This window comes from Montipora capricornis, chromosome 9 (genome assembly GCF_036669925.1).
Source record: "Montipora capricornis isolate CH-2021 chromosome 9, ASM3666992v2, whole genome shotgun sequence".
NCBI classification, from domain to species: Eukaryota; Metazoa; Cnidaria; class Anthozoa; order Scleractinia; family Acroporidae; genus Montipora; species Montipora capricornis.
In genome coordinates this window covers 30842197-30858034 of record NC_090891.1, presented here as the reverse complement: position 1 = coordinate 30858034, position 15838 = coordinate 30842197, and the positions used below count along the sequence as shown (strand labels likewise).

The following is a 15838-nucleotide window of genomic DNA, read 5'->3' as shown; positions in this document are numbered from 1 at the left end:
ATGTAATATTGCCATTATGTTAGTTGTTGTTTTGTACTGACTAGCCCATTGGTGTAATAGTAATAATCTTGTTTAAATTGTGTCTATTACAGGTTTAGCAGTATTTTGTGGCACCGTATTCCGCAAGTATTCCATTGAGCTGACTGGTCTTCTGCAGTATGTAGCAAATCAGCTCAAAGCTGGAAAGAGCTTTGATTTGCTTGTGCTTAAGGAGGTTGTACAGAAAATGTCAGGAATCGAGATATCAGAAGAAGTGACAGCTGCACAGTTGGAGGCTTTGTCAGGGGGAGAATTACTCAGAGCCGAGGTATAGAATTGGGTCAACTTTTAGTGGCCTGGAAATCCATGGCAGTTATGTATTGTTTGTTGAAATGCAAGGAAGTCACAGTTTGATGTTCAAGGCCTCACAGTAATTTACATCGTAGGTTGCCTTTTGAAGGTGGGTGTGGGGTGTGTCGTGAAACATGCTCAAGTTGACAATTTTCAAATCTATTTGCGATGGAATGCTGCCTTGTAGTCATCTTTGAGATGCTTTCTTAAAGAAGTCACTCTTGGGAAAGGGCAATACACCCTAGATTTTAAAGATTAAAATTTTGGTATTTTGGAGATTTAGAACTGCGTTTACACGAAACGACAAACTGCAGGCTGCTTCTTGTCAAAGAGTTTACAGCATGAGTTGGGAGCAGGTTCCAGTCTGTAACATTGATGGTAAAATTCTCTGTTTACAAACGTCTCTCAATATCTGTAGTCAGCGTGCAAGAAATGATCCAGAATCAAACAAGTTTCTTTGACTTTCGGCAAAACGGAAATTTAAGCCCGTTAGAAAGGAAAGGAAAGGAGAGGAAGTTTATTTAAACACAAAGGCGTATAAAAAAAATTCTCTACTGAATGAACTCACTAAATTTCTCTACTGAATGAAAGAAATGTATAAATTTGAATTGCGGGTTGTAGACAAAATAGAGAAGTTATCCTTGTATTTATCTAGACAATTTAAGCAATTGTCTCTGATAGACGCCTGAAAATAACACTGGGTGGTTTCAACGGGTTTCGAAATTGTCTAGATAACTGCGAGGATCACGTCTCTATTTCGTAAATTCCTCTACTGTAGAAATTCGGTGGAAATTTGGTTGATAACAAGTTTATCCTTGTGCGAGGGGGCTCGAAATCATTGTCGCAATTTTTACAATTTTCACGCTGTAGGGAGGATACTTCGGTCAGATTAGAAACACAAAGAAGTCTTCTCAGCGACTCCGCGACACACTGTTGGAAGGAAAGTTAGATCTTCCTCTTTGTCTCCTGATGGCTCAGCAGAGGAATGGAATTGTGTTTTTTGAAGATTCGGAGCGACATCTGAAACTTGTGGGAAAACTATATGACCAGGTAAAGTTGCAAGATATTTACCTCTTACCACCGAATTCGAGGGTTGTACTGTGATTTACGGCTTGCCTTTTGTCCAGTCAATTTTTGCATTCTGGTAGAAAAGTGATCTGGAAAAAAAAAAAGAGCCGTAAGTCACAGTACGGTCCGAGAAAGCGAAGTCAGCAAGGTTTATTTTATATCCTCTCCAGATCTATAATCAAACAACTAAAACTATTCGAGACGTGTAGTGCAGAGTTGGGGACTATAACAAATCTCATATAGCGATAATGGAACAATTAGTTTATTGAATTTCATTTCCTTTTGACGCTTTTTCAATTTTTACAAAACGACGGGGAGTTGTTTCCAATTTCACAGAACGACCAACGCGGTCAGTTTCCATATAAGGTCATTTGATATCCGAGATTGACTTAGCCAATCATAACGCTTGAAACGTAAAATTCGAAAAGGAAAATATAATAACAGATGTTAATTGGCATTAAATTTGTCTCTTTAGTGTCAAGATACTTTGGTGCAATTTGGAGGTTTTCTTGCCACTCAGTTATCAGCTGAGGAGTACGAGTCACACCTGCCATCGCTGGATGTCTTGGGTCAGTCGTATCATTTAACGCCTGATGTTGCATTTTTCCTGTCAAGACCCATGTTTGTCCATCAGATAGAGGTGAGTTCTTGCTAGAGCGGCTTTCATTGTTTAAAATAATTTATCACTTGCTTCGGGGCTTGGTGATTGGTTAAAGAAATCTCACACCACATTGATTTTCGCAGCCAATCGGAAGGGAAAGCTAAAGCAGTGATCGTGATTGGCTCGCTCGCATATTCCTGCCCTTATCACGGGCTGCACGTATTTGCTTTGCGCGGGCGATGATTTGCTCAATTGATTGCCTTTGTCTCTGGTGGAGTGACGTTGAAGTTGGGAAGAAAGGCAAGGGGACACTTTGTGACGCTTACTAAAACCGACGTGCATCTGGTTACGTATGTGCACTTGTGGATATATCCGTATTGTGATTGGTCGGAATGATCAGATGACTGGTTTATTTGTAGTTGTCCGATTGACAGATGGTGGTGATCTGTACTTGGAAAAAAAAAACGTAGCCTCGACAATTCGTCAGTTGTCCAAAGAAAGGGAAAATCAACAGCGTTTTAGAAGGAACGGACAGCGACCAGAACTGCACCTTTCTCTCTCTCCTGCGAAGTGCTTGTTAGCGTTCGTAACGGCAATGAGCATTTCAAGACTTCACATTCTCTCCTCATTCGAAATATATTCACTTTCAAAATTTCTGGGCCCTGTTGTTCAAACGATGGATAGCGCTATCTACCGGATAGCGCAATTGGTTTTGCTATTACTTATCCACTGGATGGTGATTTATCCGGTGGATAGCGTTTATTCGCCTTTTGAACAAATGGGGTTTGTACTTCACTCTTTTTGCGTTTGTGTTTCTGGCAGACCAAGTATGAGGATTTGAAGAAGGCCATCGAAACTCCTAAGGGAAAGCAACTTCAGCAAAAAGTGAGTCGAGCGAAAAAGAAAAAGAAAATAAAATAGTTATAAGTTTGTTACATTGTCTCCATTTTTTTCCCCTTTTTTTCTCAGCAAATTTTGCAGTGTTATGTCGATGCTGTCAATGTTGTAATGGACCCGGTGTTTCAAAGCGCACGGCTCTTACAAGCGCCGAAAGTATGGAATAGCATCAGGTAAAAGTGGCATTAACAGCTGTGTTGAACTGACCTGTTTTGCGAATAGGTAGTTTAAGAATTGATGCCGGCACCGGCCCAACGAGTATCACCATAACCCCTTTTTAGGGCCTAGTTCCTAGAAGTCTTTATCAAAGCTGTTCAAGCTGAAGAACGCTTAAAGCGTTTAGTTCTTGTTGAATGCGGCCTCTAATTTATCTCAGCCACCAAAATTCTACTAGGACTGCAGTTCTTCTTAAGGTGGCGTCCTATTCTTTCTTCTAACGTTGTCTGTCTTTTGCCTTGTGTTTCAACAGCCCTCAGCTGTACGTTACTTTCTGGGCGTTATCTATGTTCGATCTTTACGTGCCATCTGAGCGATACGAACAAGAGCTAAACAAATTGAGACAACAGCTTACGCAATTAGAAGACAACAAAGATATGGTATGTTTTTTTTTTCATTCGCAGTAAGCATGAGAGCGGGAAAAAAAAAACACCAGTGTTCGCTGGAAGGACATGACCTTTTGTATCTGTACAAGTCTTATTAGCCTCGTAGTTTCTTAGTTTCCCTCGCAATGTGGCTTATCTCTCAAAAATTGTACCTCAATCATTATAGTTGTTCAAAATGGACTATTGTTGTAATCTATAACTTGCCGGTAAACTTCAAGTTAGAAACTTTACGCTCGGTTGCAAGTAGGACCTTGCGTCGACTTTTCAAATTTTTCTTCATACCATTTTTAGCCAGTAAGCAAGAAAAAGAAGGAGAAGGAAAGATGCTCGCTTTTGGCTGAAAAGTTGAAAGAAGAACTCAGACAACAAGAGGAACGTAGCCAGAGAGTGATGGCATCCCTGAAAAACGAGAGAGACACTTGGCTGCCAGCTAGTAAGTTATTCCTGGGTCATTAACAATTTGATTCTGAATATTAGGAAAAGCATCGACCATTCAGAGAAATTGTTCATTTTTCATTGTACATTACATCATTGTTAGCTGTGTTTCTAGATATCGGTTTCGAACCATCTGTACGAGTGCTCAGAACCAGAAACATGTACTGTAGTCACACTTAGAGAAGTAGTCAGGTTGATGGTATGTTGTATCTACTTTACAACATATAAATAGCAAAGTCGACCACAGACAAGAGGGAGTTAAAGCCTTGTTTCTAACTAGGGACTAAAGCCGATAATATGCCCAAGCAACATACACTCTACACAGATGCATTGACTCGTCGTTATCCCTTTTGACTCCCAAGAGTGATCGATATAAATTTTCTCCTCACATGCTAAATATGTTGTTAAACAGACTGGTGATGAGAATGTAGAAATTTATCATTTGGGTTTTTTTATGTCTAGATATATCATCAAATAAACCATTTTGAAATTCTCATGGCTGGGCTGGATCTAGCATGAAATGGAGGCTAATGCGGGCAAATTAACTTGTGTGTGAAAAGATTTGCCCGCCTTAGCCTCCATTACATGCTAGATCCAGTCCAGCCGTGAGCATTCGAAAATGGTCTATTCCCATAAATGACATGAAAAGTAGTGTATGGCAGTCAGTAAGGAGAATTAACATTCAAATCTTGGGAGTGACAGGGTTAATTAGCGTCCTTTGTACTACAAAGGAACTAATGATCAACAGGGAAGTGAGTTTGCGTATGTTTCTTGCTCTTAGGTTCGCATCGCTAATGAGGACCAGGCTGAAAAAGATCATTCTAAAGCCATGATTTTTAACTTATCATTTTCTTTACCCTTGCAAACTTTGCCTTGATTTCCTAGTGTTCTTTGCAGAACACGATGACGTAACAATTGAGCAAGGCTTGCTTTATTTCCCTTCTTTTGAGAGTTTTGCTTGACTGTTTCTGGCTCAGTTACCCGATGTTTGAATGAAAACGAGTGTCCTTGGGTAGTATCAGATTCTCAGTAGAAATTATATAAACATTATTGCTATGCATTCAGCCTAAGAAAGCTTCGATGTTTTTTCTTAGAAGCGACAAAGAGTGAGACCATTACGCAGTTTCTTCAACTATGTATGTTTCCAAGATGTGTGTTCACCGCCAGTGATGCTGTGTATTGTGCTAAGTTTGTTCACATGCTGCACAATCTTAAAACGCCGAACTTTTCGACGCTACTTTGCTTTGACAGAGTGAGTAATGTTAAACTTTCTTCCGAGGTTTCTTTTAAAAAAATTAAAGACTCCACATTAGGAATGATATTTATTGATGGTGGCCCGGACATAGTCGTGAAAAATACAGTAACCACAAGAGCAGTCGTTGAGCACACGACCATCTGATTACTACAACCCTGGCCAAACCTTTTTGGGACATACCCCCTCTGATTCCTGCTTTTTTTATAGATTTCTTCAGAGAGATGTCTAATTGCGACCCAAAACAACAGCCTAGCGAATTTTCAACCCCCCCCCCCCCCCCCCCCACTACAAAAAGGTGTTGTAGACGATGCCTTGCACAACATTTACCATAGGTGTTTGATTTGTAAACTGTATTTGATTTTTCAGTTATGTGTTATTGTATTTTATTGTAGGTGTTTTCGGATATTTCATATACTGTGGCCAGTTGTACGGAAAATGAAGCCAGTAGATATGGTAAGTAGGAAATCGTATGTGAAATACCGTAGGAGTGAGTTGCTCGTGAAAGGTTCCAGCGACTAATTTTGTAGACATTGATATGTCGAGAATTATGTCCGATAATGATTACGATCATCGGAACATTTTAGTTGTTGAGGATCGCGCGAAATTTCTTACGGTAATGTATATATTTCCCTCAAACAGCAAAAACGGAAACTTGAGGAAAAACAAAGTTAAAACAAAACAGAAAATGATGTTACAAACCGCCAACTTTGGTTGGTCCAAGTTTGTTGCATTAAACTTTTGAGAACTTAACAGTAAGCGCAAAAAGTTTAACACGACAACGTTTCGATGTCGTTATGACATCATGACAGAAAAAACGTAAATATTTAAAGCATAAATTAGTTTGTCAAATTAACTCAATGAAAACAATCCTTTACTTGAGCAGTATAATTTGTTTCACAGTTTTACTGCATTGAACATGAACAAGTTCTTTTCAACAAACAACAACAACAATATTTATTACAACACTTCACATCAGGATTAACTAGTACAAGTCCCACCCAAAAAGCATGATTGTCTTACCGTAGGTAGTCTTGTACACTCCTCGAATGAATTGAGCTGAATTTGGCTGACTTCTCAGATTTGCAACTTTGTAGCATGCCGCCTAGTGCCTTAATAACCGTATTGGCTTTTACTGTCGCTGCTCTCTTTTGAAATGCACTGTTGATGTACAATAACAATTGGCTCGTTCAATTTCTCGTTTTGCCTTCCACGTCACTCCCAGCAATTGCCCTTGACGATTTGGCGCATGTTTACTCCTCGTAACACGAGGAGAAGGCATAATCAATAAATTTCTACCGCCGATTTTCCAGCTGATTTTAAACGTCACAAAGTGCAGACAAGGCTAAAATCCAACACAAAATCGTCAGCTCGTCGTCGTTAAGCGATCGACTTTAATTTCGGCTCCATTTCCGCCACTTTCTCGAGTCCGGTCTTCGTTCCTCCTCGAGAGCTCCTCGGGAAAGGAGCCCGCCGAAGCATCGAGCCTACGCAACATTAAGCGCCGGAAAATCGTTATTGGGAGTTGCCTCGTGTCTGTAACTTGTGTCAAATGTTGTTGTTTAATAGTTGTTTTCATTTTTAGGTCGCTTTTTGTGTTCAATGTTGGAAATAGTTATGAGGTGGCATGGCGATAAGAAAACTTATGAGAAGGTACAGCATTTAGGATAATCAAAGCACAGTCAATGTAAATGTCGCAATTTTCACAGAAATGAAAACTTAAGCCTGGTTTTCACTAGCGACGGAAGTACAAGCGCATGCAAGCGTAAGTAGCTTATGCTAAATGAAAATGGAAAATGGAAGCATAACCACGGCCTCCGCCATTTTGTTCAAATGCTCATACGCGAGGAACCTGGTACGAGTGCTTTAACTGGACAGACACCGCCAGACGTAGCAGGTTTTGTGCTCATGCTGTGTTTCGTTTTCACACAACGCAAGCATAAACGCAAGTACAAAGAAAAAAAAACTGATCCTTGTGGTTATGCCTGCGTCAACCCCGTTTTCACGGTAAAATAACCGCTCTTATGCTTTGCGCTCGGCAAGGCAGTGTGGTCCAGTGGTTAGGGCACTTGCCTTGAGATCCGGGGATGCCCGGGTTCAAGACTCGTTCTAATCACTCGTTGAATTTGTTCCTGGTAGTCCCTGGTTCAACTTCCCAGCTGCACTTGTAAATAGCCAACTGGTTTGCCTCCGGCCAGTTGGGATTCTTAACAGTTGTTGTTATTCTGTTCCGTTGTTTCGTTGTGTTTCATTGGCCCTGAAAAGCCCCTATGGGGAGCGGTCAATTAAGTATGTATTGTATTGTATTGTACGTCACTAGCAGAAACCAAGCAATAACGGACAGAGTACCTTTGCATTTTTCGCTACATTCGTCCACGGTTGATTGACATTTGATCCTCATGTGCCTATGCAACCGCGTCTTTTATAGCGCGTCTTCGCTTTGCTGCATAGAATTTTATTTGACAAAGGTTTCTCTGCTTGACAGGAATGCGGTAGCTACCCAGGATTTGTGACAGTCTTGAGAGCTACAAACAACGACAAGGCCGATCATTTAGATTATGAGAATTATCGACATGTCTGCCACAAGTGGCAGTACAAACTGACAAAGGTGTGCTTTGCTTTTTTTGTTGTTGTTGTATATGTGTACTATTTGTTTGAGTCATTCGTTTTTCGCGACTAGGAGTTCGTTTTCTCCAGCTCTCATTTGGTTGAGTGACAAGAGCTTTTGGTTAGTAGTGATTATTTAAACCGTATTCATTTCTGAGTTCAAATAAAATCTAATTCACTTCAGAGTCAGATACATCTCGAGATGCACCAAATTCGACGCACGCCGATTTTGATAACCTTCAGTATTCCTTCACCTATCTCCTGAATATCATTTTTATCGACAAATGCAAGCAATAGAGTTGACCAAAATAATAAGGTACTACTGTAATATGCCATTTCCGATTTGCTGTTTGCATCTGGTTCAAAGCGATTCTTGGTGCTCAACCATTCAAGCGATAATGAATTTGATTTGCATGAAAAATACACCACTCATTTCCATTTGTATGGCTGTGCACCAGGACTCGCTTTGAAACTGAGGCAAACAGCAACTCGGAAATGGGCTAGTTGCTTGGCAACGGGGGAAAAGACAACTCAAAAATCGAAGTACCAGACAGGATACGAGCCCACCAATTCGAACACCGGTAGAATGTTCTACTCATTTAGCTGCAAGAATTCCTGGGGAGCCCGCTTACCTGGGTTCTTGTGGTCTGCGGTCTCGACATTGTCATGCGCCAAATGTGTAAAGATGGTAACGTACAAATCCTGGCCATAACCTGTTGGGATATACTAATTTGCACTCATGTTCCGTTCGGTAGATTCCTTCGTTCAATTCTCACCCACAGCTACCTACACCCTTGTGAACTTTCCAGTTTTCCTAACAATGTTGAAGGCCATACCTTGCACAGCATTTTTCATAAGTGCCTTACCGCACTATAAGACCTCGTCCTTAGGCTCGCGTCGAACAACAGACTTAAGTGAGCACAGAAACGGATTGAAATTCTCGCGTTGGGCATCTATCGGACCAAAGGGAACGTGTTCCGTTTAATTTGTTGTTTTTTCTTTTATTCTAGGCCCTTGTAGTCTGTTTAGAATCCAAAGATTATACGCAGATTCGAAATACAATCATGGTTTTAACAAAGGTATGTACCCTCAGGCTATTTTAAAGAACCTTTTTTTTTTCAGTCATACTAAGCTGGTTAAGTAGTTTGAGAATTAAACGATCTCCTGGTCTTTTCGCAGATTTTGCCTTATTATCCCAAAGTTTTAAATCTTGGCCAAGCTTTGGAAAGGAGAATCGACAAGATTTGCGAAGAAGAAAAGGAGAAGCGACAGGATATTTATGTTCTCGCCTTGGGGTAAGTTGCTTGGTTCTTTATTGAGTCCTGTCCGTTGATATTTTGAGACGGGACGAAAGAAGATTGAACTTTGATTCGAAACATTTCTGTTAAACGTGTGTTCGCGTTGCCTTCGAAAAGCGCAAGGAATATCTGCCTCTTGAGATCTACGTAGGTGATGATGATGATGATGATGATGATGATGATGATGATGATGATGATACGAGAGGTGGGTGGTGTGGGGAGGGAAATGAGGATAACAACAGCAATAAGAATAACAGAACCCAACAGCTATATCGGCTAATCAGAATCTTTAGTACAGCGAGCGACGCAGCTCAACAGCACATATAAGGCGCCTCTGGCAGCGGCTAAATGGTCCACGCACGACGTTCAAGCACAGCTGCTACTTGGTAGAATATTCCTCTTGTTACATGGTGCCGGGTTTTCGTTGAGGGATATAGGAAAACCAACACAAACTCAGCCAACCTCTGGCGTAATCCAGTGCTCTTATCAGTGTTTCCTTTATTTCTTTGTCAGTAACACCCGATTTAAAGAGCTGACAGATTCACCATCTAAATGTTTTCACTTCAGCTATGCTGGTCGTTTAAAGGCGAAAAAGCGAGACATGGTTGTGGAAAGCGAGTTTCATCACAAAGAAAAGGTAGGTAACTTTGCTGACTGCGACAGTAAATTGGTTTTACGGCTTTCTTTAGCAGACCAAAAGTTTCCAATTAGTTTGAGAGTGTAAGCGATTTTCATTTCCAGCCTCCCCCGACAGCTACACCGCCAGCGAGCCAGAATGAGGCTGTGACAGTGAAGCAAGAGAAAACGGTGAGTTTATTCCCGAAGAAAACAGTAGTTTCATTTGTTGACGACACAGATTTCTGATGAAAAAGGAACTTTAAAAAAACAACAATACTAGCCAAACAAACATGTTCGGTAACCATCGGAGTAACTGTAACTTTTCGTTTTAGGAGACGCAGTCTAATTCGTCTGTGACCACTGAGCCGACAAATAAGGCAACGAAGAATGCGGATCCCGAAGTGAAACCCAAGGCCACAGGTTGGGGTCTTGTTTATTTGTCTTTATGCACTCTGTATTTTCCTGACCTTGTGATGTCTGGATGCCTCGAATCGACCCAAGGCTCTGGGGAACTCTATGTTGGAGAACATGCGCCGTAGCACAAAACTTGTAATGGGTAAACAACTTACAACACAAAGATCACTTAGTTACGCTTAGTTAAGAATTGTGAGAAATTCTGCCAACATCTATCACCAAATCAGATATAAAGACCTGCTGCGCCGGAGAAGTTGGGACTGTGTGATGGTGTTGTGAATCGGACCATTATTTGGTATTATACCAGATTCTGTCACGGTTGTTTTTAAGACTAAGGTATTGTTTCTGTTGTTGGGTTTAGGAGCTTCTACATAACCCTTCCGATGTAACGAAACGCTCTGATCTATTTCAAAACCATTTTACTTGTTTTCACAGTGAGTATCAAGAAAGAGCCAGACAGTTCGAAATCATCAAGGTGCGTAGTACTCAATATCCCACTTTCAATATATATGGCTTGTTCGGTTAAGATGGCTGGATATTGGCCAAATTCTTTTTTTGCGTGTTTATGGTCCGAGACGAATAAACACGCAAAAAAAGAACGAGGATTATATTATATTATATTATTATATGATGATCTTTGATCTTACGGGACCAAGAGAGAAATCCCGGGGGGGCAGTATCGCTCCAATTTAGCCCTAAACAAGGGGCATCATCTCGAGGCTCTTGGGAATAAGTATAAGGATTTGTATGAGTTTATTCCCCAGAGCCTCGAGATGATGCCTTTTGTTTAGGACTGAAATTTATAGGAAGTGGGCTTTTCTTTCTAAGAAAACAGAAACTCCTTATTCGAGGAATACAATTGTTGATGAGTAAACTAATTCTCATTTTCTTAAATTGCAGTCCTAGTATGACCAAAAGCGACAGTGCGCCTTCCTCTCAGAAAGAGACTTCTGGTAAATCTGCCACGGGATCCTCTAGTGGTAAACCATCTGGCACAAGTACCCCCAGCAGTACGTCTTCCTCCCGGACAGGTCAGGGCGATTCGCCAAGCAGGAGTAATGCCTCTAACACCAAGTACGACAACTGATACCTTTAGTTGTGAATGTGACAGCAAATCGGTGATACCAATGAGCCTTTTCAAATGCCACAGACTTGACATTGCAAATATCCATACACATATGATATCTGTCGAGTATTGATCGGAAGGGAGCTGAGAGACGCTAACATTCGGTATTAACTGGGTTATAAAGGCTTCTTTACCACCGGAAAGACTTTTTAAAAGTTGATTTTTCTAGTGTCAGCCCTGTGGTTTTTTGAAAGGCTAGCACGTGACCTGTTGCTGCGTGAATGTCATTTACTCATTTGATTCAAACTTTTACCACTGATGTTGTAACATAAAATTTCGTGTCGATTATGTCTCTCAGATCTTTAACAACAGGCAACAATTCCAGTCAACCCGTGTCCAAAGCTTCCTCTTCCTCCATTGCCAGCTCCAAAACAACAAAAACCTCTTCCACAGTCAAAACGGAAAGCAACACTAACGGAAATGATGCCGTACCCACAAGCAAAAAGACTGACAGCAGGTCTGTGATTGAATTATGTTATACCCTGTTCTACCTAAACTGCGATCAGGCGTACTTTTTCTTTAGACGTGGTGCGAAAAGCGCGCCTGTCTAAAGAAAAGTATGCCTGATCGCAGGTTATGTTCTATCGCAAAAGAGGAGCTGTGGCCGGCCCGATAGTTGAGGCGTTGGATTTGAATGCGCATGCGCTGGGTCCAGACCCCGCTCTGTTTACTGGATTTGCCTTTTGACGATCCCAAAAAAAATTCTACTTCATTTTGCTTTGTAAATCATTTAGTAACGTTCTCAGGCCAGTCGAGGTTTCTTTGAATCGCTGGGTTGAAAACTAGACCACGCGCATGGTTTTCCTTAACTTCGCACCGGCGTATTCCATTAACAACTCCTTTGTTCACCTGCTCGACTCGGTATTTGTGTGTCCTCTGTCTTTCCAAATCGACTTAAAAATCTTTTGTCTTTTGATCATTAAGTTCTAAGATCATTCTAAGATCGTTCTAAGATCATTAAGTGCAGGGATGGCGCAGTGGTGAGAGCACTCGCCTCCCACCAATCTGGCCCGGGCTCGATGACCTTTAAACTTGAGCCCGCTTTACGGTCACGTGATGCTGGTCACATCGGCATACATGGAGGGGTGGACGTACGGTCAGCCAAACTAAATTTTCTCGCACAGATGGGTTATTTTCTTACTAATGGTGCTCCGGGGCGCGCGGAGCTCCGCTAAACACCGACTTGACTTGAGTTAATGCTCGGTTTTACTCGGAGTGTATTTTATTTTCAGCAAACAGAAGGTGAAGGATAAGGAGAAAGAAAAGGAAAAAGACAAAGATGCAAATGAAAAACCCAAGGAGAAGGTTAAAGCAGAAAAAACAGAGAAGGTCAAAGAACAGAAAAGCAAAGAGAAAGAAAAAGAGCGAAGCAAAAGCAAAGAAAAAGAAGGCAAAGACAAAGTGAAGGAACGCACGAAAGATAAAGACAGGGAACGATCCGGCGTGAAAAGCAAACATTTATCACCAGCGGTTCCTGAATCTCCTAGAGATGGCGAATACGAAAAAGGTGAGTGCCCCTTTCCCCTGCAAAGCAGTGGTTTGCCTCATTGGTATCCTTTAGTTAAGACAGGGCCCGCGGACACCATTTTTAAGTGGTGGTCTGTGGCCAAGGCAAGAAAGCATTGGAGGTCACTTTTCGTGCATTTGTGACGTAGCACCATGTCATCCAGAGTGCCTAAAAACAACCAAACCAGCCAGCCCCTCCCCGAGGGCAATCCCTGTGATGTCTACTTAATCTTAAACTACGCCGTCAATGAAATGTGCCGCTCAAGTTGGATAAATTCAGTTTAAGAAAACTAGTGATCATTAATTTTGTTCCACGGCCTTCCGAACTGGTGACAGACGTGAGTCGATTTCATTGATAATTACAAAGTGCTTTGCATTCCATAATCTTCGACATATGTGTTGGTACACTTAACACCTTTACCGTCGTGCAGACCCAATTGGTTATCATTCACCCTCTCCTATTTGCTAAGTGTTCTTCCCTCCCCCCTCCCCCTTATAATATTGGTTTTTCAATGCAACAGATGGCCCTATGATGTCAACATTGTATTGGAAGAGGCATAAATCATTACCATTATCTGCAGATGACTTAAAACGTGTTCTGTTTTAGAAGGGTGTCCCTGGGATGAGATGGCAGTTTAAAGAGATTTTTTGCGTCAAAAATACCGGTAGTTTGGGACGTCTTGCCATTAACAGACTCGAGTTTCCTATTAGCTCGATCGTGCGTCAAAATGGCCGCCGGTTTTTATAAGTTCTACGGCGCATCAAAAGCAAAATTTTGAGGAGACCATGAAAATATGTTTGCTATTGGAAAAGAGCCTTTCTCAAGAATTTTAGTATTTAGCCCTAACTTTTAAGTGGTTTCTGTTCGAGGAGTATCAGATTTCCTGTGCGCGTTAGTCATTTTTCCGTGATTGTTTTGCACAAATTAGCTAACGTTAGATTTCTCTTTCTTGCAGATGCTAAGCGCCGTAAAATCGACGGGATCTCGTCTTCATCGTCTCAGGTTAGTTATGTAATTGGCAATTCTGATTTCGTTCAGTTATTGTCAAGAAATGGAATCGGTGCAAAGAGAAATCGCTAAACTAGGAGCGATTTTCTCTTTAAGACTACAATTCTGGACAAATAGGTTGAGACGCTTTTTATTTCCTTCCCCATATCTAAACAAGTTATTTCCTTGGATTAAATCTTTCTTGCGGATCCCCATCTCTCCCAAATCAATGTTGACGGATAGCAGCTCGGTTATTCCCGCTTCTTCAGAATCGACGTTGTCTTGGGTGGCGAAGGGGGTATTGTATTGGGTGTAGAAGGTGGGGGGGGGGGGTATTGTTTTTGTTGTAGTTGTTGTCCAAAAGGTGGCCCGTTTCAGGCTCTCGGCGCCGGTGGGTCGGGACGAGCGAAATAGGCCATTACCTAGCGAGTCTAAAGTGCGAAGATTAGTTCTACTTTACACATGAATGAAAACTAATTTTCATTAGAAAAACTTCGCACTTAGACTCGCTTTGAAGAGGAGGTAGACATGAACTCGGAAATGGCTTATTTAGGCGAGGACGAGAAAAAGCCGAATAGAAGACTGGGCACTACCCACTCTTTATCCCACCTTTACAATTTCGCTTAGCACTTCGCCTCAGAATTTCGGTCCATTTTTTCAAGCAGTGGCTTTCCCGTGCTGTGTTAGTGCTCTGAACAAATCACATCTAATTGCTGAAAAATCGTGATTTCTCGCACTGCTTTTCGTGGCAGTACGCAGCTATCACTGTAATTAATATGGTTTTTGGGCTAACGACACGCAACTGAAAAACGCCCGCGAATCTTGTTTCAAATTCATGTCTTCTCCGGCCCGGGACCCGTTTTTCGTAAGTCCCGGTAACTTTCCGGGCCCGAAACGCCATTTGTGCAACTGCCATCCGCTATCTTTGAAAAGGTGATCTTTTAGTGTGTTTTCAAGATAACAAAAAGCAAAATGGTTGTGAAAATTGACGACTCAAGACCTCTCCCTTCTTTAAAGTACAGAGGGAATTGTCGGACACCCGAAAAATGTTGGGACTTTCGAGAGATGGCCCGGCCCGCTTTTCCCTGTATGTATTTTATCGCTGGGGCCATAAGTTGAACTAGATAAATCAAGGAGCCGGAGCTCATGCGGCCCAAGAAAATGGGGTTAGAAAGGTATTTATTGTACCTCTGGATCTATGAATCAAGTACAAAAAATAAACTTTAAATTTAGTAATAACAACCATCTCTTTTTTTTTTTTCAGGAGAATTCTCCATCTCGGTTAGGCGAATCTGACTCATTCAAGGCGAGCATTTTAGTAATCGTATATCATCTCAATTAGATAATTTTGCCGGATCTATGATTGAAGCTTGAGTAATACTCCATGAAATTTTGTTACCTCGTAAAAATAATTTCGTGGATTGTTTTTTCTTTTCAGAGTCCGGAAAATGCAGAGAGGAAAACAAAAGTTGTGGAATACGAGAAAGAAAAGACCTCAAAAGCAGATCGAAAAAGGGTACGTTTGCACAGTGTGTCAATTCTTAATGGCATATATCAGTTCTGCGAAGAACTGAAAAAGTCACTTGTGGCCAGTGCTGTTATTTTCTGTTAAGAACTGAAAAAGTCACTTGTTGTCAGTGCTCTGTTTTGTCGTAAGAGCAGTTCGCTGAAATGATGCAGGTTTCACTTGCGTGTTTAAAAGCAAAACTAGAGTTATTATTTTGCGGGTGAATTACAACAGACGCTGCGTCAAATAAGCTAGTCAGTACGCAAAGCAACATATGCTGCCGCTCCAAACGCGGGAAAATGCGTGGGAGCCAATCATAATTGGTCTCGCTTTTACCTCCGGCCGAGAACATGGGGCGAAATTGTTCAGCCAATCAACATACGTGTTATTTTATTTTATATTATTTTGCTTTTCGCCATATCTTTTAGTTCAAACAAGGATTACAAAACGTAATTGATATACGAATACTAGAAAAATTAAATGAAGAGAAAACTTGAAAGTAGGCTTATGAAGGATCAGGTTTCCTCACAAGTCGTAAATTGATTAACCCAGTACAACAATACGGACAAAGTAACGCTACACACTAATT

At 41.3% G+C, this 15838-nt stretch overlaps 1 protein-coding gene across 1 annotated transcript in view; it reads left to right on the top strand.

Annotated features, from left to right (window-relative positions):
• The window catches only part of LOC138014943 (THO complex subunit 2-like), a 38815-nt gene that overhangs the window by 18935 nt on the left and 4042 nt on the right, over positions 1 to 15838 (top strand). The window contains exons 20-42 of the mRNA XM_068861839.1: positions 93 to 307; positions 1201 to 1380; positions 1874 to 2038; positions 2822 to 2884; positions 2969 to 3069; positions 3366 to 3492; positions 3790 to 3931; positions 5028 to 5185; positions 5581 to 5641; positions 6771 to 6838; positions 7671 to 7793; positions 8803 to 8871; positions 8972 to 9087; positions 9658 to 9727; positions 9832 to 9897; positions 10041 to 10128; positions 10558 to 10597; positions 11023 to 11196; positions 11547 to 11705; positions 12481 to 12755; positions 13711 to 13757; positions 15007 to 15048; positions 15181 to 15258. Of these exons, the coding sequence (XP_068717940.1) occupies positions 93 to 307; positions 1201 to 1380; positions 1874 to 2038; positions 2822 to 2884; positions 2969 to 3069; positions 3366 to 3492; positions 3790 to 3931; positions 5028 to 5185; positions 5581 to 5641; positions 6771 to 6838; positions 7671 to 7793; positions 8803 to 8871; positions 8972 to 9087; positions 9658 to 9727; positions 9832 to 9897; positions 10041 to 10128; positions 10558 to 10597; positions 11023 to 11196; positions 11547 to 11705; positions 12481 to 12755; positions 13711 to 13757; positions 15007 to 15048; positions 15181 to 15258 (2627 nt within the window). The remainder of the gene's footprint in view (positions 1 to 92; positions 308 to 1200; positions 1381 to 1873; positions 2039 to 2821; positions 2885 to 2968; positions 3070 to 3365; positions 3493 to 3789; positions 3932 to 5027; positions 5186 to 5580; positions 5642 to 6770; positions 6839 to 7670; positions 7794 to 8802; positions 8872 to 8971; positions 9088 to 9657; positions 9728 to 9831; positions 9898 to 10040; positions 10129 to 10557; positions 10598 to 11022; positions 11197 to 11546; positions 11706 to 12480; positions 12756 to 13710; positions 13758 to 15006; positions 15049 to 15180; positions 15259 to 15838) is intronic.